General features: G+C 43.8%; 1 protein-coding gene across 4 annotated transcripts in view; it reads left to right on the forward strand.

Moving 5' to 3' along the window:
* Positions 1–25,131, forward strand: part of ASAP1 (ArfGAP with SH3 domain, ankyrin repeat and PH domain 1) — a 136,299-nt gene that overhangs the window by 45,159 nt on the left and 66,009 nt on the right. For 3 of the 4 annotated variants that reach the window (XM_060277613.1, XM_060277616.1, XM_060277614.1), the window contains exon 3: positions 7,512–7,641. In XM_060277613.1, the coding sequence (XP_060133596.1) occupies positions 7,512–7,641 (130 nt within the window). Of the gene's footprint in view, positions 1–5,944; positions 6,256–7,511; positions 7,642–25,131 lie in introns of those variants that run through there. The other variant, XM_060277615.1, reaches the window with a different exon arrangement.

Genomic DNA, 25,131 nt, shown 5'->3' on the forward strand with positions numbered 1-25,131 from the left:
TATGATGTAGCAATCTTCTTCATGTCTACAAGGAGATGCAAGGGGCCTTCTGCATGAAACACATGTGCTCTGCCACTGAACGAGGCAAATAAGAACGTGAGCCTACGTTCTATTAAAATCCATGGAATTTCATCTTTAAGACATAGTCTCATGTGTTCCAGTGCGGGGGGATGCATGCTGTTCTCTGGATTGGGCCCTGAATGCAGGAGTGGACTTTGGGCTTTCAAGTTTCAGCAGCACCCTGCGCGAGACCAAAAGTTGGTGCCCCCCTCCCCCACCACTCACCTCCTGTTCTTCTCAATTCACCAGGTCATAGTTGTGGTGCCCTGCGGCGCCCCCTAAGCTCAGCACCCAGTGCGGCAGAATCGGTTGCACTGCCATAAATCTGCCTCTGCTCAATGCTGCCAATTAAATTACAGAGCAGAAATGTACTGGGATTTCCTCCCTCCTTGGTTTATTCAGTCTGGAACAGGTGAGGCATACACAATTTGCACATAACAAAAGGCAATATTTAACTGGCCCGTCGAAGAAGAAAAAAGCTGAGGCCTTTAAAAGATTTACTGTGGGTGGAAGGACTGAAGGATAAAGGCACTTCTCTGCCCTATCCCATTTCCATTCTGCCACTGCGTATCTCCTAGGGTAAATCTGTGAATTGACTGTGATTAGAAGGGAATGGGCAAAAGGAGAAAGCCACTTTAGCAGGGGCAATTTATAACGCTGTAAAATGGCAGGCAGGCAAAGGGTTAAATACCCTTCCCCTCCACTGCCGCTTCTAGTTGCCTCCTCCTGGTGCTGTTTTTCCTGTTTAAAAGGGTCATGAGGCGACTGTTGCACATGCTTGCCTATATGATGTGCTCTGACCCTTAAGTTTCGTGAACAGGGAACGAAAGGCAAACCCGGGTGTTGCAGATTTATTAATTATTTCCTGCTTGTGTTATTTGTTTGCGGCATTTGTACCCCACCCTTTCACAAAAAGGCTCTCAGAGCAGCTTACGAAGATGTTTTGGCTGTCCAGCCCTCCAGAAGAGCAGTCTCTCCACTGAAATACTCTCCTATCCCTGAGATCAGATCCAGGAGCATAGCTGGCGACAAATCAAGTCCTTCCTAACAGAGGGCACTTGTGACCTGGAAACCAGACCCAGTGTTATGGGTGGGAATGTTTGGATGGCCACAACACCCTATTGGAGGTCCCTCGATGCTGGGTGCAATCAGACCAATGGGATGCCAGCAAATTTGTATTGAGGGACCTCTATTTAAGCCCATGCACATGTCCCTGAGCTTCCTCTTTTGGGCCAGTGCATCGGAACACCCCCCCCCCCCACACACACACACCTCTCCCAGTATTTAGGGCTTGCACGCATGACCTTGCTATGCCGTCGTCTGTCGTCTGTCGTTGGGACAGGAGCACGGCAGGAATTCCCCCCACTTGGCTGATTGGTTGGTGCCATTTGGGTTTTGCCTGCAGCGTAGCAAATCGTCACAACTTGTAAGGTTGCGGATAGGCTCTGGTTCAGGCGATAGGCGTGGCAGAGCGGTCTGGCCATCCCTATGCGATGGGTATTCCGTTAAAGGAATCCTGGGGCTCTTGGTTGGTCTTCCCTGAGAGGGGTTGTGCCCAGAGCCAGAGTCGAGGGGGGCATCTGGCTGCTGTGGACTGGTTGGACACTGCCTTCCAATATGCTGGGTGTTTACCCAAGGCTGATCTACGGTGTGCCCTGGGTCAGCGCTGCCTGCAAGGGTGCAGGGAGCTAGTCGAACCGGAGCCTATGCAACCACTCACTTGATTGTACAGTAATCAATAAAGTTGTGGCCTAAATTCTGCCAAAAACCAAACCAAAAATTTGAGTCTTGCCTGAATTTATTTGGGGAAGGTTAAAGGGACTACACACGCAACATCCAGGGCTGGAGAATAGGGCAGCTCTATTTGCAGTGAAGTTCTGTTCCACATGCAGCTTCCTTCCTTCTAATATAGCATTTGCGGCTGAAGACAGCAGTGTCTAGTTTCCCATGCTCTCCTCTAAGCAACGTATCATGAAACTTGCACAACATACCGTGAAACTGGCCAGGTGATGTGATATCATCACCTCGCCCTACTAGCAGCAGCCAGTGACGTGGACTGGAGTCCAGAGAAACTCGCAGTGCGGTGATGTCACTATAGAAGGTGACTTACACTAGATGCTATGTGGGATCAGTGAAATGGAGTAGAGAGGAGAGATTGTGGTTTCTGCTGCAACATGTGCTTCTCTCCCGCTACGGATGGGTGACTCTGTCGATTTTAGTTTCGCATCCCTTAATATGTGCATTGTCCTGCACACTTTAGGATATTCGCTGCAAAATTTGGAAAACGGTGAATTTTGAAGGTTTTGGATTGCATATTGTTTCAGAAATGGCAAATTAGGGAGTTGTTGTTGTTTAGTTGTTTAGTCGTGTCCGACTCTTCGTGACCCCATGGACCACAGCATGCCAGGCACTCCTGTCTTCCACTGCCTCCTGCAGTTTGGTCAGACTCATGTCCGTAGCTTGGAGAACACTGTCCAACCATCTCGTCCTCTGTTGTCCCCTTCTCCTGGTGCCCTCAATTTGTCTCAACATCAGGGTCTTTTCCAGGGAGTCTTCACTTCTCGTGAGGTGGCCAAAGTATTGGAGCCTCAGCTTCAGGGTCTGTCCTTCCAGTGAGCACTCAGGGCTGATTTCCTTCAGAATGGATAGGTTTGATCTTCTTGCAGTCCATGGGACTCTCAAGAGTCTCCTCCAGCACCATAATTAAAGAAGCATCAATTCTTCAGCGATCAGCCTTCTTTATGGTCCAGCTCTCACTTCCATACATCACTACTGGGAAAACCATAGCTTTAACTATACGGACCTTTGTCGGCAAGGTGATGTCTCTGCTTTTTAAGATGCTGTCTAGGTTTGTCATTGCTTTTCTCCCAAGAAGCAGGCGTCTTTTAATTACGTGACTGCTGTCACCATTTGCAGTGATCATGGAACCCAAGAAAGTAAATCTCTCACTGCCTCCATTTCTTCCCCTTCTATTTGCCAGGAGGTGATGGGGCCATGATCTTAGTTTTTTTGATGTTGAGCTTCAGACCATATTATGCGCTCTCCTCTTTCACCCTCATTAAAAGGTTCCTTAATTCCTCCTCACTTTCTGCTATCAAGGTTCTGTCATCTGCATATCTGAGGTTGTTGAGATTTCTTCCGGCAATCTTAATTCCGGTTTGGGATTCATCCAGTCCAGCCTTTCGCATGATGAATTCTGCATATAAGTTAAATAAGCAGGGAGACAATATACAGCCTTGTCGTACTCCTTTCCCAATTTTGAACCAATCAGTTGTTCCATATCCAGTTCTAACTGTAGCTTCTTGTCCCACATAGAGATTTCTCAGGAGACAGATGAGGTGATCAGGCACTCCCATTTCTTTAAGAACTTGCCATAGTTTGCTGTGGTCGACACAGTCAAATGCTTTTGCGTAGTCAATGAAGCAGAAGTAGATGTTTTTTCTGGAACTCTCTAGCTTTCTCCATTATCCAGCGCATGTTTGCAATTTGGTCTCTGGTTCCTCTGCCCCTTCGAAATCCAGCTTGCACTTCTGGGAGTTCTCAGTCCACATACTGTTTAAGCCTGCCTTGTAGAATTTTACCTTTAAATGTAAACTGACTCGCATTTTTCACCATCCTTTTCCATCTCCTGCCTGTTAATCAGCCTAGATCCAGTATGGGAAATCTGTGGGCTGCCTGATGTTGTTAGACTCTTGCTCCCATCAATCCCAACCAGCATGGTGTTGCTGTTGTGCAGGAACATCTGGAGGGCATGCAAGGCTGTGATGCTGGAGCCATAAATGCATGTCTTGGCACCCCATCGGGCAACCAATGGACACTTCCTTCTTTTCAAACTGGTGCAACAGCAACACTGCACCTAATGACATCCTCAGATTTTCTCAGGTTGCATTGCACAGGCTGCGGGCGCAGTAAAAGGCTTCCCAGTCACTTCCCCTCAGCAAAGAACTACTGCAGCCGAGGCTTATCTTGGCTTGATTTTTTTTTTACCCAGATCCTTTAAATCCTTGTTGTTCGGCTTAGTGCCTTCAGACCCCGCCCCCCAACAATAAGGGATTGGAACAAATCTGAAAAGCAAATGTGGGTCAACCTGCTTAAAAAAAAGTCTGGTGTGACAAAGGAAAAGGAAATCTCTTGGCATTTCATGAAATGCCAGTGCATTTTTTTAAAAGGGAAATTCCCTTATGCTGAATAGGCTTCCTCGCGAGAAAAGGGAAAACTTGACAGCTATGTGCCAGTGGTTGCTTTTCCTGAGATTTGACATTGGACCGATATGGCTGTTACACACACGAAAAGTGTGTACACACACACACACACACACACACACACACACTGTGAGTGCTGGCGTTTCTTCCCTGCTTTCTCGTTTTAAAAAAATAATCTAGAAAGATTAAGGAAAGGAATCAGCACATTCACAGTCAAAGGCTCCCTTCTCTGGTAGCAGCAGGTTTTGTGCCCCACAAAACAAGTCACAATGAGATACTTCAAACAGTTCTGACTTCTGACCCTTACCCATGGGGGGAAAGATGGATTCCAGGCCTTGTTTCTCCCATTTAAGTTCCTGCATATTTAAGGCATATGCATTTAAGCATGCACCTAACGTGTGGGTAGGGGTCAGGTGCATGGAGTATTTAAAATTTGTCTGCTCCTAGACAACATTGGAATTCCCTTCATGGAGATGTTAAACTGGCTCCCTTCTTGTTGTCCCTCCGCTTCTTGTCCCAAGGAGGCTTTTGGGGAAATGGCTCCTTTTAATGAAAGGGCTGGTGCCATGCTGTTTTCGATTATTATATGTACAGTTTTAACAGTTTATCTATTTAATGGATTTATATAGCAAAATATTTTACACACGTGCCCACTCAACCGCTCCCATGGGTGGAACTGGGACTCCCGCAGGTGGCACACATTCATAAGAACTCAACAGTTTAGTGGTAGGTAGCAGCTACTTTGGAATTCCCTGCCTGTTGAGGTTGAGCAAGCCCCTTCACTTCACTCTTTTCAGCGCCTGCAAAAAACATCCCCATTTTAGGCAAGCCTACCCACATGCTTAGAAAGCTGGGGTCAATTTTAATCTGTTTTAGTGGTTGTTGTTTTTTAAAGTGTGTTTTTAAAATACAGTTGTGAATTTTTCTCGATGTCATTACCTTATCCTTTTGTAAACAGTTTGGAGGCGATTTTTTATTTAATTTTTTAAAAAAACACCAATCAGGCGGTGTATAAATTTTATAAAATACAGAGGGAGTTTTAACTCTATCGAAGCTGCCTTTTTTCCTCTGTTTTCAGCAATTCTCATTTTTATCCGTAAGCCGCCTTGAGCCTGTCAGGGCGGAAAATCGGACTAAAGAAATAAACAACATTATTATTATTATTATTATATTTATATTTATATTTATATTTAACTAGCTGACCCGGCCACGCGTTGCTGTGGTTCTTTAGCCTCCGCCGCAAGCAGCCTTAGCTGCGCGCGCTCACCCCACGGAAAGGCGTGCGCGCGCGCGAGAGAGAGAGAGAGATTGTGTACTCCTAGGCGCGTGCGCAGGGCTACTTCCTTGTTTTCCTCACGTGACAAGCCTCCTCCTCCTCCAGAGAGAGAGAGAGAGAGAGAGAGAGAGAGAGGCGGGTGGTTGGTGGTAGGCGGAGCAAGCGCGGGAGGCGAGAGGCGGGAGAAAGGGAAGCAGCGCAAGGGGCGATTGGTCCGTTCGACCGGTGATTGAAAAGCGGGCTGCGGTGGGTCCTGTCGGGCAAGCGGCGCGTGCCTCCCCCCCCCCTCGCTCACACACATACACACAACCGTCAGGCGCGAGGGCGTGTGCGCGCGCACTCTCTCCCCTCCTCCGCCTCCGTCCTTCCTTCACTCCCTCTCTCTCTCGCGCGCGCGCGCTCCCACCCCGAGAGGAGGAGGGAGGAGGCGGCGGCTGCAGGAGCCTGCGCGAGAGCGAGCTGCGCGGAGGGAGGAGGACGCGCGTCCGGCAAGCAGGCAGTCCGGGCAGGCGGGTGGAGAGCGGCTCGGCTCCCTCCTCTCGTCTAGTCTTCCCGGGGACTTGGACCTGGACCCCCTCAGCCGCCGCCGCTGCCCTCCGCCCTCCTCGCCGCCGCTCCTCCGCCTCCCCGCGCCGACCCTTCCCTCCTCCCGCCCCCCAACTCCAGCTTGGGGAGGGGGGGCTCTCCGCCGAGAAGGGAGGGGGGCCGCCTGCGCAAGTTAGTAGCCCTCTGAGGAGAAATGGGGGGGGGGGGCTGAGGGAGAAGGAGGAAGGGGTTTTCCTCCTTTCTTTTTATCATTAGTATATTTTTGGCGGGGAATGACCCCCCCCTCACGCCACAACCACCCCCCACTTCACTCTTGAGGGGAAGCTTTGTGGTTGTGGGTTTTTGTGTTAGGTTCACTGAAGGCGCTTTTCTGCCCACTTGCCATCTATTTTGGGGTGTGTGGGTTTTTTTGGGGGGGGGGAATAAGACCTGGGATGAGGGAACAGCCCCTTTTTTCTGAGGGAGATGTCAAGAGGATGTCTCTATCCCACCCCACCCCCTGTACCAAAAAAGAGAGAAGATATGAATAGGGACTTGGGGAGTTAAGCTTTCCTGCGTTGGGTGGTTGTTGTTTTTAATGAGGGGGAGAACTGTACCTCCCCCCCTTTTTTTGCTAGGAAAAAAAAAGATCTGGTCAGGAATTTCGCTTTCTGAAAGGCAAAAAGAAGAAGAAAGGGTGTTACAGCAGAGAAGGCTTCTCAAAAGGCGCTCTGAGGTTCCAGAAGATGCACCCTCTTATTTATTTATTTTTGAAAATAAGGGTCAATTTGTGGAATGGGCGAAACAGTTGAAGAGGATCCCTTATGAAGTGTAACAGGAGTACGCCGGTGTTTGCAGCTTGGAAGCCCACTCTTTTGGGATCTGGTGTGGAGATGGTTGGTGGTATCTAACCTTGGGATCGCCAGTCTGCACCCCTCTCTTCCCTCCTCACCCCCGAGCAGGCACTAATGTAGCCTTTAGGATAATCTTGAGGATGAGTCAACTGGATACCCTGTTTTCTTAAGTGGGAGAATCGAAGGAAGTCTTGAACCATGGAGGAAAAGAAGAGGCACCAAGGAGATGGGATCTATGAGGCAGGGTTCCCCATGGAAATGCTCTGTAAGGAACTGAGGTGGAGGGACACCCATCCTTTCTTCCTTCAAAATAAGGCATCTTCGAAAGAAGTGAGCCTAGTGATGGTGGGAGCAGAGACAGTATGATGAAGGCATCTCCTGTCTGCCCCCCCCCCCTCTACAGAAGCAGGCTATGAACTCTATTACCAAAAGGGTGCTGTGCAGTCAGAAGAGAAACTAGGTGCAGAAAAGGGGGGTGCGGATTACTGACACTCCTCCCTCAGCTAAAGCTGCTTTGCCCTGTTTTGTGTTTAATGCTCAGTCTCTCCTTGTCTCTTCTTTCCTTGTCTGTGTTCATCTGTTTCTGCTGGGCAGGATCATGCCGGACCAGATCACTGTATCGGAGTTTATTGCTGAGACCACAGAGGATTACAATTCCCCAACCACATCCAGCTTTACTACCCGGCTACAGAACTGCAGGAATACTGTCACGCTGCTAGAAGAGGTAAATAAACACTCGTCACCTTTGCTTTCTGTGTATGGTTGCATGGGGAAGCCAGTTGACACGCATACTGCCCTGCTTTCTTCATGACTATAGCGTGGATGCTCTTGGGTAATGATTGCACACAGTGCTCACGTCTATGAATTCCAAAGGTTTCGGTGTTAAATGAGGTTGAATATTGTCTCTTCTGTGTCTTGATATCCCATGTTGCTTTCCTGATGTCAGTAGTGTTGACTGCAGCAGGGTTGTTTGATGATATGATTTATGTGGTGCAAACGGTTAGACAGAATGAATGAAGCTTGATGTGTCTTTGGCACAGATGAAGCAATAGATAATTGGTGGCAAGGACAAGCTGTAGAGGAGATCTCTTTGAAATGGGAGAATGGTGACAAACAAGATTTTGGGTTATGATGTTGAAAGGGGGGAACGCAATGCAAAATGATGCAGTGATGCCGTCTCTTGGATGGTAGAGCGGCTCTGCACAGCCTGATTCATGTCACCCATCTCAATATTAGCAGTTGCATGTCATTTTCAGTCTAAATCAGGCAACGTACCTATACAGTTCCTAATATTTTTGAATATTGTACTTGAGGTGGGATGCATTGTTTAAAAATCTGACATTGAATTTTGTGTGGTGATTAAAAAGCTTGTGGAGATCACAGCAAGGTTAAAATTTGATTTTCCTATCATGGTCCACATGGCTTCTTAAACTAAGTCTTGAGTTTCCAGTTACTTTATTTTTCAAAAGGTGTTGTTCATATTATAATGGTTTTGTGCATATCGTAACAGGCAAGATATACTAGCTTTGTTGAAATTGCAGAAGCACTTTCTTTCACACATGCACAGTAAAATTGTACTGATCAAGTTTGTGCTCTGGGGGACCTAAAATGCCATTCCAAAAGATTAGTTATAATTACTTCCTTGTTGAAAGTAATCTTGTATATTAACAGCCTGAGTGCTACTAAGTAATTGGATAATAGAATTGGAGGATAAGACCAGTTGTTTGTGAATATCTTGTTTTTGAAGTGACATTGATTCAAGCTTGCAGATTTGCCACACTCTACAGTGGTACCTCGATCCGTTCCGGGATGCAGTTCGTAACCCGAATCGGTCGTAAACTGAGGTGTCCATTTTGCGTGTGCGCAAAGCGCGATTTCGTGCTTCTGTGCATGAGCGGACCGCGCAGCGGCGAAAACACTTCCGGGTTTGCGGAGTTCATAACCCGAAGCGTACATAACCCGAGGTGTTCGTAACCTGAGGTTTGACTGTATTGGTTTGTAGTTGCCCCTGCAAGAGTACTCTCAAGTAAAATTCTCCCAGTGCTGTATGTGTGTAGTTAGTCAAACATTGCTGTCAGCTGTTCATGTGACTTAAGAGCACTGAGATGGGATGCTACTGCATCTGGTTGTGGAAACAATGGTGACCTCTTCTGTCTAAAGTGTTGCTGGCCCTTGGAGGAAGTCAGAAAGCTATCTATAAGCTCATATGGCAGTGCCTAATGCTAGGCAGTTTAGGACTGTCTGCTTTCATATCAGACTGTGTGCCTATACTTCAGGCTTTCTTGTTCTTTAAAGAGTTGTTAAACATATAGACAGAAGGAAGTCAGAGCTTTGCATGCAGCCTGACAATCATTGCTGGCATCTCCCTCTGGCTTTCATATCCAAGAAAGGGACAGGGAAATGTGGTATGTACAACACACAAATAAGCACAAATATATATATTTTCATGGTCCAGGTGAAGAGGTGGGTGGGAGGGATCTTGGCAACTGAGTGCTGTGCTGAGCAGTCACTAATGTCACACTGGCGTTCATTTTGAACAGTCCTATAAATTTGAAATATTAGTGCTGGAGTTTCTAAAACAATATGTTGGTAAAAGAAAACTGGCAATACAGTCTCTCTGTGTTATATGTAGTCTGGCTGCATAAACTGGTAATCCATTGAAAACTTGTGTTCAGTTTAAGTTTTTCCTAGGCCATTATGCTGAGTGGAGGAAGCAGGCTACTAAATTGTGTCAGAATGTGGTTCAAAATTATGTATTTTTTCAGTGCTGCAGTCCTTAACACACTTAATGAGGAACAAGTTGGGTCCACTATGCCCAGCATGTATTCAGATGTTGGAGAATTTTCAAAACAATGAATCCAGGGAAGTGTTTTTAGTGGGGAAACTGCTGTAGGAGGACTAGGCCAGTAGGGATCAGCCTGTTTTTGTTCAGTACCCTTCCAAAAGTAATTTAATCCCTTTCCTTTCTTCAGTAAGTCATTGAATCAGTGAGAATGTGACAAAATATCATTTTTATTTTGTTTCCACATTCCTTTATTCCAGCCAACAAGACATTACAGAGATGAATTCCTCATTTTCATGTCATAACAAATGGAACAAATTCATGAGGGGGAAAGGAAGTGATGGAATTCATTGGCTTTATTGATTATAGTTTCCTCCTCTTTTTCCAAGTAGCAAGCCAGATTGCTGATTAATAAGGCTTTATGCTCACTTCCTTATGACTTTATATAATGCTAAGTATAATGCATTGCTGGAAGAAGCAATCCTTGGAATGGTCTTTTAAAGACTGTATTCAGTGAAAAGGTTGGACAATATATTTCTATCAAATGGCTGCAGCAGTCAAAATCCCCCCCTGGCAGTTTTTTAGAAGGAGGCCTGTTAATAAAGTACTAGCATCTTTCAGAAAAGAAACATCGGAGATCGAGTTCCTGAAGAGCTCTTGTATAGCCAACTGAAAGGATACTTGAAAAGGCCTGTATGCAGTGTTCAGTCTTTTTATAAAGCGGAAAGAAAGTAACACACAATTGGGTCAGGAGAAGGTCAAATTTGTAGAATAATCAGAGGTATTTTTTTATCACTGCCCGAATCATCAACTCTTTGTATTTTATGGAATGCTGATGAGCTGTAAATGCTCATGGATGTAGCACAAAGTAAATACAGTATAAAATAGTAAAGGGAGATAATTTTGCAAATGTGTCTCCTAGTTCTTTTTACTTTCTGCTTATCAAAGAGGAAGAACAGCCATTAACTGGTATTCTATTGCACTGTTGGAGTATCAAATACGGTACCTGCTCCAGAAGGAATGGAGAACCTCAGCCTTGGGGACCAATGGGTCCTCGGAGCATCTCTGTCTACCCCTTGGAACTCTCTCTGAGCCATACCTCTCACTGGCCCTGCTTTGCACCCTCTGGAATATGTCCCTGAACTGTGATAATGCTTCATGCTTGCCTGGAAGGAGGGTAGAGAGTGTGAGTGTGAACAACCTTTTTTACTGTACCAAAGGTAAAATTCCCATTTATTGCTCTGCTTATTTATTACCTTTGTCATGCGATCCAAGGAAGGAAGTGTGGCCATTGGGCTGAAAAAGATTCCCTACCTCTGTGCTGCAGTTTTTGAATAGAAGTAATTTTACGTCAGGGATGGCAGGGAAATGTTTGCCTTCCAAGATTTGATCCAATCATCTTAAATAGTTAATAGAGTATAATGTTTGAACAAATGGCAGTGTAGTTCTGGGATGAGTGTCAGCAAAGACAGTTCTCAAATGAGAATCTGTATGCCGTTTCTCCAGGTTCTTCCTTGAATTACTGTGGCAGTACTAGCTGGTCAAAGGACTCCTCTGCGACAATGGATATGCAGTTAATTGTGCAAGGATTGTTAAAGTTATAAACTGATTTCCAGCAAAGTGGTTTTATAGTCTTTTTCCCCTTGATGCTCAATCCTGGGGGTTGTCTCTGTGCACATCTGCTGCTAAAACAGACATCTAAGGACTGCTCCTTACTAACCAGAATATATTGCACATAAGACCACTAACAGTGGATAGACCATTTTGGGGAACTTTTTTGTGTGTGGAGGGAAAATCACCTGACTGAACTTAGATGTGGGGTGGGGTAGATCCATCAGGAGTTCATTTAGAAAGGATAAAAGGAATTGCAATTTAATTTGACTTTTGGAAGGTAACTGTGTACTATTAGCTTGGATAAAATAAAGGCTTGCTCCACGCAATATCTAATCACAGCTGTTCGGCAGTGGAACATACTCCCACAAGAGGTGGTGGACTCTCCTTCCTTGGAGGTTTTTAAGCAGAGGTTGGATGGCTTTGTGTCATGGATGCTTTAGCTGTGATTCCTGCATTGCAGCGGGTTGGACTAAATGACCCTTGTGTCCCTTCCAAATCTAAGATTCTGTGAAAGCCTCTATGAAACCTGTATTTATTCTAAGTGCACTCTCAACACATATGGAAGTTCATACAGGAGAAGGCATTCTTTGAGAAGTGAGTCCAAGCCATTTACTGTAATACTTTAAAGAGTATAATTGGAACCTTGAATTGAGGCTGGAACCCAAGGCAGACGCTACAGTTGAGCTAGGATCACTTCCTGTAGTTAATCAGTAGGGCTTGACAAGCATCTGCATTTTGTACCAGCTGAAGCTCCTCCAGGGGCAGCCTCATGTAGAGTTTAGTAAAATAATCCATTCCAAGGTGTGTCCCATGTATGAATGGTGGTGGACTGATCCTGATAATTGTGGAGATGTAGTAGACAATTTATCAAATGCAAGTGATAAAAAATATTCCTTGCTGCTGCAGGCTGAATTTCTGACTGTGGAAAAGCTTAACCCCATCAAATTCAGGTTATTTCATTCTCTTTTAGAGATCCCCTTTTTTCCTTGCTTATTTTTCATGGAGTGCATTTTCTGTTGCATTTTCAAACTTATATATGCTTCTTTAATAGGTGCAGAAATATTTTTTTTAAAAAAAAACCTGTAAAAATAGGGTCCTTGGGGAATCTTACTAAACTTGCAAATGTCTAAGGCAAGCTGCAGGCAGTATTAATCTACCGTACCTGGGTTCTAAAGTGTATTATTTTTACCAATAAAGGAAGGTTACATGATAATCTTTACTAAAGCTAAAATAATGGGATTATTTCTGTATTTTATGTCCTTGCTGATTTGTTTCAGTAATATTCAACAAAGGTTTTATTGATCTTCTTGTATTGCATTTTCAACAAGTTTTAAAGCCCAAAGGCAGGAATATTGCTTATTTGTGTCTTCTAGAATAGCTGAGGGCATAACATTTAAGAGTTTTGGTAAAGGAAATCCTATCTCTGAATTTCTGCGTGTCCTTTAAGAAGCAAGGTGAGACAAAAGAATGCAAAGGGGACATTTCCTACACAACAGCTGGCTTTTAGAAAGTAATATAGGGAGCTATCCTATGCATGTGAAGCTGCTATAAAGCAAGCCGGTGTAAAGTTACACCAGATACAAACTCTGTTCTGCAGCAGGTCTACTGCTCTGCTGAAGCCTGGCAGAAGGAAAACAAGCCTGTAAAATAGTATTCTATGCCGGGTTGCCAGGTCACGTGACCAAGCTGAATGGACTTGGGATCCAGCCAAGTCCCCCTCTCTGATCACGCACCTGCTGCTGCCACCACCCCTTTAAAGGAGCACACACCAGCCTCTGTTCAGCCAGGATAAGCAAGATACTGTATGCTGGTGAATCTTTGGCTGAGCCAAGGTTGGGGGCTTAACATTGGCTGAGGCACGGAACTGCCAGCTGAATTGGAGTTCTGCTGCAGTCTTACCTTTGTAGAAGCTGTGTTGGGTCATCTTCAGCTAGGCTTGTTCTTCTATATGTATCATAACTTTGTATTTAATAATACTTTCCACTAATTAGCCAGAAAGTGACATTAAGCTAACTGGCTTGTATTTCTCTGGATCCCTTGTTAAAAGCTGGTGTTATATTGGCTGCTTTCCAGTTCCTTGGAGACTGATGTTAGAAGATCAGTAATTTCATATTTCAGTTCTTTAAACTCTTGGGTGGATACCATCTGGCTCTAGTGATTTGTTAACTGTCATTTTGTTGATAGGTCCTGGAATTTCCAGTCTCTGTCACTGCAATTTGTCTCTGTTGTTCAGAATTTGTTCTTCAATATTTCCTGTTGGGCACAGGTATAAAGTATATATGTAGAATTTTATATATTACCTTTCCATATAATACCGTACAGGTACGTCAGTCTTTCTGTTCAGTAGAGAGAGCTCAGGGTGGCTTTCCTTAAAAGATTTTCACCACACTAGAATTAAGGCCAGGAACATAGGTTTAAATATTCACCATGTTCTGCAGCAAACTGCTGGCATGAACTTAATATGCAGTGTGGAGTGCTGAGGGTGTAGGAAACACAGATGCAAGCTCTTAGTTACAATTTCATCTAATGACAGGAGTAAAAAAGCTCAAGAATGAAAGGTGCCAAAAGTTGCTGGGCTCTGCTGTGTTAATGGAGTGGTCCTGTGTCTCTTTTCTCTGATTCACCTGGATAGAGCGGCTGTTGCCAGGTTGATGAATGGAGATGCTTGGCTTATCTACAGAGCTGTTGCTGGATGTATTTTAAAAATAGTTACGTTAAGATGAAGATCAACTTTTGGAACAACAGTGTTAAGCCATTATAATGTAGTGGTTGGAAGAGCATTGGACTAGGGCCTGGGAGGTTGGGGTTCTAATCCCCAATCAGCTATGAAGCTCACCTTGGGCCTGTCACTGTCTGTTAGCCTAACCCTAACCTATGGTACAGGGTTGTTGTGAGGATAAGTCGGGGAGAAGGAGAACTATGTCCGCCACCTTGAGCTTGTAAAAAGATAGGTGGGATATAAATGTAATAAGTTTATAACAAAACACGGTTTATCAAATCTTATACCACAATTTAAAGTACACTTGAATGTATATTAACTTGCAGTCCACTGGAGTTCATTAAAATACAGTGAATTTAGAACAAAAACTATTGTGATGCAGTATGTGTGGGGTTGCCCTAGAAAAGAGTCTGGAAACTCTTACTGGGCCAAAATGTCACTGTCATGGTTGACAGGAGCTGGCAAAACTCCAGTTTTGCACTATCTTCTTTGGTTGTCTATTCATTTCTGGGCCCAGTTTAATGAAGTGTGCGTTCTTAACTTTTAAGCTTCAAATGGCCTTGGGGGCTTGAAAATCGCCTTCTCCTCTGTGTTCTCTCCTGTAGGCAATGTACAGTATCTGAGGCCCTACTCCATGTTCCCTTGCTTGCTGGAGCTCTCAGCCATTGGCAGCAAGAGATAGAGTTGCCAGACTCAATAGAGGACAGGACTTCTGTGCCTTTAATTGCCGTGCTCTCTTTTGAGTCTGGAAACCTTAAAGAGAAACAATAGATAATTGGTGTCAAGGACAAGCAAAGGGTCTGCTGGTTTCTCTTTAAGGTTTCCAGACTCAAAAGAGAGCAGGCTTTTCTCATTGGAGATTGTTGCTCCCTCCATTGCTCCATCTATGTTGGCTGCCCCTCCTACCCCCACACCTGCAAGACATTAAGCCGAGGGCAACATGTAACCCACCCCATTCTAAAAAGTGACATCTTGCGCAATCATAGCAATAAAGTAAACACTTAGTAGTGAGTTGAATGAATATTTTTATGGTAATGAACAAGGTTGTTAGATTTAAGAGTAATGCATTGTGTATGTACTAGAACGTGTGCAGTAAGGTTAATGCAATACCACTGGAGTGCTTCAACACAAGTTACTCTTAGGTGTAATTAATGCTTTTGAATAAATATCAGTAGTAAGTGTCATTCTGTTGTACGCATTGAAACTAAATGCAGAATAAGAATATGAACATCAACACTTCATAAGTTTAGTGATTTTTTTTCCAGGGGGCTTCCACCCTGCTAATGGATGTGTTAATGTTGGAGACCTGTTGTGCAGTAAGGTAAAAGGTAAAGGACCAGTGGATGATTAAGTCCAGTCAAAGGCAACTATGGGGTGTGGTCCCCATAGTTGGCCAAGGGAGCCAGTGTTTGTCCACAGACAGCTTTCTGAGTCATCCGGCCAGCATGACTAAACTGTTACTGGCGCAACGGAACACTGTGATGGAAGCCAGAGCGCATGGAAATGCCATTTACCTTCCCACCGCAGTGGTACCTATTTATCTATTTGTACTGGTGTGCTTCCGAAGTACTAGGTTGGCAGAAGCTAGGACAGAGCAACGGGAGCTCACCCCATCCTGTGGATTCAAACTGCTGACCTTCCAATCAGCAAGCTCCCATTGTTAGTGAATCTGAGTGAATAGCAAAACTGACACAATTTTACTGGGATAAAGCAGTAAAACAAAAGCCTGCCTGTAATTAGAGATGGACCGAGCAGCCAAATTCTTCCCTGTTTAAATTTGGTGGTGCTCAGTCATAGGCCCATCGCATATTGTGTGGACTTTTTTGAAAGAATGCTTCCGCTCCAAAGCTGCATTTAAATTGTGCACATTTTGTATGAAAATACAAACAAAACAAAAAAATTAATTGTGAATGTTTACATAAACTATTTTTTTATGTATATTTTCCAACACAGTGAGAATGCATCACAGAATCTAGATAGGCATGTAATCCAATTGGGAGTGGTGTTCTAGTCTGCAGGCAAGTTCAGCAGCATTAGATTGGGTCAGTCTTCTGAAAAAAAGCAGGCTAAATGAATTCCTCTTCCATTTGAATCTGTAATCAGTATTGTGAAGTGGACAATCTTCTGGTGTCATTTGTAAGAGAAGCTGGCAGGATAAAGGTATTAGAAGCCTGTCCCAGGTCCTCTGATGTTCCAACTGCCACTCTGCTTATTAATTATGCCATGGTCTTGGAAACAAGAGAGAGAATCCAACAAGGCTGGATTTACAGCACTGCTGCTGTACATTGATTTTGAGGATCATTCTGGATTAAGATTCTCTTTGATTTTTGCTTCTTACAATAATCTAGTTTGTGTTTGACTCCTCATAGTAATTCCATGGTGGTTATGTAGCACAATGCATGTTGCATTATTTCACAGATGGAAACTCCACATTGATCTTACTCAAGAATACTGTAATAGCATTCGTGATTATTCAGTGACTGACTCTATAGTGCTATTCCTGTGATAGAGCTTGCTTTATAGAAAACCCATAGTAGAAAGGGCTGTTTTTATGTTGAAGAATTCACTGAGCCTTAAATACAACTTATTACGTTCAGTTATTTATTTTTCTGATTTAAACTTCTGGTTTTAAAAACCAATAACCAGAAAGTTGTATTTTGGGAATCAGTTTGATGTGAGGTGTGTGGTTTTTTTTTAAAAAAAAGTCTGTAGATGTAGAAGAGAAAGTAAGCAACACCTGAATATATCTCTTTCAATATCGCTCTCCAACCCAGACTTCTAATGTTTCCATCTGGTTGAGCCAGTGATTTGAGGTAAGGGGAACATAAAGAAACAGAGTAGCATATGAATTGCATGAAACTCAGCTAGAGTTTGCATCTTCTACTGCTCTCCCAGTAGCAGCTTTTCATTATTCCACCGCTTGTGGTCAAGTATGAGCTGAACAGTCAGCTACTGTTGGAGAGGGAAAAGACCTTGTTTCAAAATGAAGTTGAGTTTAACCGCACATTTAAAGGAAAGTGATTCATAAGGGCAACAAATACAGTAGATAGAAGGGGGAAATGCTAAGTCATGCTATAGTTAAAAATAAATCCCAGAGGGTGCTTGGACTTCCATTTTCAAGCTGAATACATTGCCACATGCCAAATAATCCGTTTCACTAAAGTACAAAACCCAGATGACCTTTTTGAGAACAACTCCTGTTTTCACCCACACCACCCACATCTGGAATTTTACTGTCCTTTTGAGTCTGGGTTCCACCCAAACTGCTTTAGTAAGTGTTCCCACGCTAAACTTGCAATCTTACGCACACTTACCTGGGACTGTATTGAGTAAATTTACTTAAGATTAGGCTGTATAGCTCTTTTAAGAACATTGAAGGTGATGTCAGTAATGGATCGTAATTATTTATTTATTTTGGTCCTGGTGTTACTTCTGGTCAAACAAATATTGTAAAAACCTGTTAATTGGAGACAAAAATAAATTGAATGTACATTTCAATAAGAATTATGCTTGCATCATACTACATAATAGTTGTGATTCTGAGGAGAAAGACTCGCTTTTCTCCATGTTGCCTTCCTTTTTAGGCTTTAGCAAGGTCTGATGCAGGCTTAATGTGGTATATCTCTTAAAAATGGTTATGGGGTTATGGATAGGGGTATGGAATCATGTGTGCACCTTTACCAATTGCTTCTCTATTAAGCATGAACTCCTACTACTACCAGACTCTATAGCTGTAACACAACCAGCACTAACCAATGTTTATCTTAACCAGCATTTGAAACTGGGGTGCTGTCTTCAGGAGTTTTAAATAGTTACATCTAGTGGGTGAAGACTTCATAGCTTTATTTTGTTTATTAGTCTCTGCCTTGTTTTGAATGTTTTGTGCTTTGTATACAAGCATGCTCCTCCCTTCCCCTTCATCAGTGTGACCACAAGAAGGAAATTGGGCCTTCCTTTTTCTTTCTGCAAGGAAGCATCTATTAATATTTTCTACTAACAACAGATAGTTTTGTTTAAACAAGAACTAATGGTGGTTGGTTTAAGTTATGGTTCGTCCAAGTATGAAAAAACATTCAGGCTTGCTTGGGCAAGTGTAAACTAATCAGAACTAGTCATTTCATCCAAAATGGGACAAACTGCATTTGAAAACGAAAGCAAATGCTTCCATTCTCCTTGCAAGCACACTAAAGGAGGAGGAGAGAGAGGTTAGAGAGAAGGCTCCTCATAAATGTTGATGCTAAAATATTTTGATTTAACACAAAGACATACTTTAAGATTTTGTTATAGAAATTTATATGCATTGTTATAGAAAATTCATATGTTATAGAAATTTAAGCAAATATAAGTGTGTTGATCATAATAGCAGTGCTAATGCATTTACTAGATTGCTAAATAAGCAATACTCTTACCTCATATTGGAAAAGTTGTGAATTTTTGAACATTTGAAATTACTTCATGTGCAGGACCCAGGAGTGCAGTCTGTGAGTTTGCTGAACATACCTATGCATTTTGCTTGGCTCAGAATCTTCCAATACTGAGTGAAATAAACTGATGGATGTTTAACAATATTGTATAAGTGTACAATAAAGAAATAAACTAACTCATAAATAAGTTGAGAAGCTTGTTTCTGTATAGGTAGGCATCCCCCCCACTTGCTCTTGATCAACTTGTGTGCAGATGTATATATGTACAGTATTGGGAAATGTACTGTTTTTAAATACAAACCATATATTTTCCTAGTTGGCACAAACTATTATTTTCTTAAGCGCCTTGGAGTAGAGCGATTTGCAGTTCTATTTCTAACACTGGACATACTTTTATAATATGACTAGCTGGCCTGGCCACGGGTTGCTGTGGCTCATCCGTGTGATTCCCCCCACCCTGTGCCGATCCATGATGTATCCCGCCCCCTCTTCCCCCACCCCCGCCTTATCCCTGTGATTCCCCCCACCCTGTCCTGACCCATGATGCATCCCCCCTCCCCCCAGCTCATCCCTGTGACTGGTCCCATCGTGTCCTGACCTATCCTGTCCCCTCCTCCCCCCAACCCCCACCCAGGCGAGTCAGTACCTCCATTCGGCCTAGTCTGTAAAGGCTTTGGCCTAGTATGTAAACTGGAGCCGAGGTGCTGTTGAGAGGGAAGGTTTTATAGGTGCAGTACCAGTGTAGCCGCCGCTAGAGGGCGCTGGCTTACAACCTGGTTCTTTTCCCAGCATGCATTTTCATCTGAGTGGTGTGTTTTGAAACACGGGGTTTGGTTTTTTTTTACCTGGCACAGGTGTGACATCTGTCTTTGAAAACGGTATAGGGTCACTCTCAAATAGATAGATATTTATTATGGCTTTAAGCCCATATAAACAAACAAAACAAAACAAGACCATAACAGAACCAGACAAAACCATTACAAAATCACAAGACCATTTACAAAATACATCCTAAGACACGGGCCATTTTTCCGGTTCATAAGTCAAAAACTTTGGATTTCGAGTAATTCGTATGTTGAGGGGCCACTGTAGATTTTTGCACACCACCATCAAAATAATAGTATAATGTTAAATAATATTGTATCCCTAAAGGGATAGTGCTAAGTATACCTTGGTACTGAGAGGCATAGCTGCCAAGTCTCCCGTTTTCCCGTGGAACCCCCCGTTTTTAAAGCCGTTTCCTGCTGTCATCCCGAATGTCAAAATATCCCATAATTCTCCTGGATTTCTTCTAGTGCCGCTCTGCCCAGAAATCGGGCAGCGCCGGCACCAGAAGTTGCTTCTACGCATGTCTGGGCATGCGTAGAAGCGACTTCCGTTGCTGGCGCTGCTGATCCCGTATTTTTCTAACCGGGACTTGGCGGCTATGCTGAGAGGTGATATAAAATAAATCAGATTTACTTTTGGTAAATTAACATCATCTCAAGTTAATGTTAGAGGATGCAGGGTTAAAGTTTCACAGAACTCTGCATTGAACTCTGAGTCAGTACAGTATAAGATACAGGATGAGATCCAATGTTGTTCCAGCTAAGGCAACCATATTCCCCTTCCTCGCCTCCTCTAGGTTGCTTTCTTCCCAAACCTCTAGTGCATATTTGGGGAGGGGGGCTGTAGAGAGGAAGGGAAAGTCCCATTTGTGCATGCAGGACACTGTAATTGTAATTGGTTGTAATTGTTGGTATAATATTTAACTACTATTGAAAATGAGAAACCAATGATTAAATTAGTAGAATTTGTCATACATTACTGTTTAGCAAGAGAGTTTGCAACAATGTGAAACATAAGACTATTTAACAGGCTTTTGCTGATTGATCTCTGTTAATTTCATCTTTTAAAAAGCCCACATGTGTTCCCATTTGATTATTGTAATTCGCTCTACGCGGGGCTGCCCTTGAAACTGACCCAGAAACTCCAGCGGGTGCAGAATGCCGCGGCGAGGCTCCTTACGGGGTCCCGGCTGCGGGATCATATTCATCCAGTGCTTTACCAACTGCACTGGCTCCCGGTGGAGTACAGGATCAGGTTCAAGGTGCTGGTTTTGACCTTTAAAGCCTTATGCGGCTTAGGACCCTCGTACCTACGGGACCGCCTCTCCCGGTATGACCCACAGAGGACATTACGGTCCACAAATAATAACATATTGGAGATCCCGAGTCACAAGGTGGCTAGGCTGGCCTCGACCAGGACCAGGGCCTTCTCAGTACTGGCCCCGACCTGGTGGAACGCTCTGTCCCAGGAGACTAGGGCCCTGCGGGATTTGTCATCTTTTCGTAGGGCCTGCAAGACAGAGCTGTTTCGTTTGGCCTTCGGACTGACGCAGTCTGACCCCACGGTTACCCTCCCCTAAGGTTTTATTTATAATGGTTTTATCTTATTCGTAGATTTTTAATTTTAAAATTGAATTTTAACATTGTATTATTCTGTTGTTTTAACTGAATTGTTTCTTTTATATTTGTGTTGATATTATTTGTTGTTAGCCGCCCTGAGCCCGGTCTTGACTGGGAAGGGCGGGGTATAAATAAAAATTATTATTATTATTATTATTATTTACTTTGTTGCTCTTATATTTTTAGGAAACTCTTGGAGCTGTTAGAATGTCTTTTAATGCCATTGATATGGTGCCCTTTGCCAGAAATGCCAAAGTCAGGCTTGTCATGTCTGTGGTTGGGCTTGAGATTTGTTTCTTTCCTAACTACAGGCAGTAACCAAGGTTTGTTCTGGGCTTACTGCTTGTGGTTTGTTGAGAGAAACACTCATTGAGTCCTGGTTTGAGTGACACAACCAGCCAGACCTCTGGCTTGTTTTGTTCACAAAATAACAGGACCAGGGCAGGACAACCATAGGACAGTTTGAGCAGCATGAGCCTTCGCTTGCTTGTTCATATTAAGATATGAGAAGAGAAGACTCCCTGGAAAAGACCCTGATGTTGGGAAAGATGGAGGGCACAAGGAGAAGGGGACGACAGAGGATGAGATGGTTGGACAGTGTTCTCGAAGCTACGAACATGAGTTTGACCAAACTGCGGGAGGCAGTGGAAGACAGGAGTGCCTGGCGTGCTATGGTCCATGGGGTCACGAAGAGTCGGACATGACTAAACGACTAAACAACAACAACAATTTTAAATTACGATTTAATGTGGGGTACTAACTGGGTCAGTAACTTTGTAACCTGGTTCATTTCAATGAGTGGCTGAAGCTTTCTTCAGTGACTTGTGTTCAGGTGTAGGGAGTTGGGATGAAGATGAGTGTGCTACCTCTGTTGCCCGTTGTTGCTATTCATGGAACAGAGACTTTTAGCAGAGCTTATGGAAGGTGACTATCATTGGGAGCTTTTTGTAGCTGTGGCAACTCCCTACTCATTTTGGAACACTCTAAAAAGTATCTTCTAAGAAAAGAACAATTTCAACATGCCTTTTAGGAACTCGACAATTTTTTTGTATCCTGCTCTTTATCAGAGTACCAGGTAACCATTATAACTGTTTTTAACTGTTTTATATGGTTTTTATTGTGTGGTGTTATATATATATATATATATATATATATATATATATATATATATATATATATATATATATGTATATTGTAAACTGCTTTGCTGGGTGTTTTTTTTAATGAAATAGCAGTCTATAAATATTTTAATAAATAAGATGGGGAAAGGAGGTTAGATAGATTCTTTATTGCGGCTAAAAGCCCACACAAGCAAAATACATCAAACACAAAAGGCAGAAACTCCATTTCAGAAACACAAAGAAGACATCTCGGGAAAGGAGGTTCCTTTTTTGCAGTATATATATCACTTTAGTACCACCGTTATATTTCTACAGTTCATTATTAAACACAGTCCTCAACAGGAATGTAAATAATACTGTAGAAAATGGAACATTATTTGAGTGAAGGCATGGACATTTAAATGAAGTTTGTTCCCATGCTGGTGATGTTATATGCACTTCACCTTTAAGTGAAAACAGTAGGTTTTAATTTCCTACAACCTTAAACATTTAATCTTAGAGCAGGCTTTGAAAACATTTCATCTTTCCTTATCTGCCATATTCTGAGATATACACATTCCTTTATCTTAGTCATATATTTTTATCTTCTCTTTGTAATAAGCTTTGTTGAAGTGAAAAACATAATGAATAGTAAATAGCACTTAAACTCCTACCAATAAAATAGAAATATTTTATTTTGCTTTGAAGGAAAGTATTGTACTACATGAATTATTGCTATGCTGTGGTTCATCTCTGTTTGTTTGTTTGTTTTAAAAATAGCAAGAACAGTAAAATAATGTTCTTCGTCTTGCAAAGTTTGCTAAATTCACTGCAGTTTCTATAAGAGATTTCAAGTATCTTGACTCTGGGGAAATTGAATTTTGCTAGGAGTGCCCTGTTTTTTATTTATCCTATTTAAGAACATTGCCCTATGGCACAGGTGTCAAACACAAGGCCCGGGGGCCTAATCCGGCCCGCCAGACCTCATCATGTGGCCCGCCGAGAGCCCCAGCCAGCGGGACCCAGCAGCGGGACCTTGCTGCTGAAGCAAAGCGCCGACAAACAGCTGGGACCGGGGGGGGGGGTAGAAAGGCGGCCAGAGAAGCGCTGCGTGGAGCGCCCCGAGCCACAGCAGGAGAAGGAGGAGGCAGCTTGCTGGGTCAATGCCCGGCAGCACCACACGGAGAGTTCCGAGCCTCTGGGACGCAGCAGTGCTCTGTAGCACTTTGAATCCTCCTCCTCCTGCCACGGCTCGGCGCCTGGAAACGGCTGCTGCTGCTGAAGCACAGACAAAGCACCCAGCAGCGCCGCGTGGAGGAGGAGGATTCAAAGTGCTACAGAGCACTGCTGCGTCCCAGAGGCTCAGGACTCACCGACCCGGCAAGCCGCCTCCGCCGCCTCCTCTTGCCTCACCTCCTCCTCCTCCTGCCGCGGCTCAGCCTCATGAACGTGAGCTCAGCAGCGGCTCAGCCTCACAAACGTGCAACTCTGAGGCTTTACGCACTTCTCCTAAAACGGACACCCGCTGCCTCACGCTGCACAGGAAATGCTTTTTGCCCCTGGGTCCCTTCGCGCTCTTTTCTGGCGCTGAATCAAGGCAGCGACCCCCCCCCTTCCCTTTCTTTCTTCCTCTCTCTCGTTCTTATTCTTTCTTTCCCTCTCCTTCCTTCCTTCTTTATCTCTGTCTTCTCTCCCTCTTTCTTTTTCCTTCCTTCTTTATTCCTTCTTTCCTACTCTTCTTTCTCTCACCTCTTTCCTTCCTCTCTCCCTCCTGCTCCCTCTTTTCTTTCTTCCTTTCTTCCTTCCGTCCTTCCCATCTTTCTTCCTCTCCCTCATTCTTATTCTTTCTTTCCCTCTACTTCCTTCCTTCTTTCTCCCTTTCCGTCTTCTCTCCCTCTTTCTTTTTCTTTTCTTCTTTATTCCCTTCCTTATTTCCTACTCTTCTTTCTCTCCCCTCTTTCCTTCCTTCCTCTCTCCCTCCCACTCCCTCTTTTCTTCCTTCCTTCCTTCCTTCCTCCCCTCCCCTCCCTCTCCCTCTCCTCAGAAACATAGGATGCTGCTTTATACTTCTGGCCCTTAAACCCTGGAACCAGGAGAGCAGCTCCAGTGAGTCAACCTCAGCCAGTCCCTTTGGTGAAGGGTGGTGGCTCACTGGCAGAACATCTGTCCTGCATGCAGAAGGACCCCAGCATCTCCAGGTACTCTGCAAGGTCCTGCATGAAACCCTAGCGAGCCTCCACCACCCAGTGCAGTTACCAAAAATCATTTTTCAATAAATTGTACAATAATTGTACATTTGAATATCTACTTGCCATTATTCTGACTATGTTTCTGCTTTCAGAGCTAGTTATTATTTACATTATTACAAAAAACAGTAATAATTGAATGCAGTGACAATAATTTATGATAATAAAGAGTGGACACATAGTCCTACAGATACAACCGGCCCTTTGAGGGTGACCAAACTGCTGATGCGGCCCCCGATGAATTTGAGTTTGACACCCCTGCCCTATGGGATTGTTCACCAACCTGTTCTCATAGTGCCCAACCATATGCTTAAGGGATTCCCAGCAGCTGACAGTGGGAGTACAACATTGCAGGGGGTTGGACTAAATGACGCTTGTTTTCTCTTCCAACTCTATGATTCTATGAGCATAGCTATTGTGGTTGGTATTCATTGATAGCCTTATTCATAACAGCTGTTGCTGCCATGTGATTCCAAAGTTGCAAGAGATGTGGTAATGGGGGGCACAATCATACTCTTCCCACACCACCAACCCATAGAAGCTCTACCTATGAACAAGGGAATAGGGAAAAAAGTAGCAAGTATGGACAGTTTATTCCCCCTTACTCCTCTTAATGCAACTTAATGGTAATAACTTTACAGTAACTGTGGCCCACACACATTGAGGTTAATGAGTGAAGAAAGAGGAGCAGGGGAGACATGGGCAGCCCACAATATTTCCACACACACCCTCACATCATCTGAGTTTTTGCTTCTCTCTAATGAGGCAGCAAGTGGCTTGAGCCCCACCATGAACAGAGCTTATACTTGACATGAATGGCTAGCATAAGCAGATGCATAAGCAGATCGCGAGTCACTGCCCCAGGGGAGTAGCAGAAAGTCC

The sequence above is a fragment of the Zootoca vivipara genome, chromosome 8, assembly GCF_963506605.1.
Source record: "Zootoca vivipara chromosome 8, rZooViv1.1, whole genome shotgun sequence".
Classification (NCBI taxonomy): domain Eukaryota; kingdom Metazoa; phylum Chordata; class Lepidosauria; order Squamata; family Lacertidae; genus Zootoca; species Zootoca vivipara.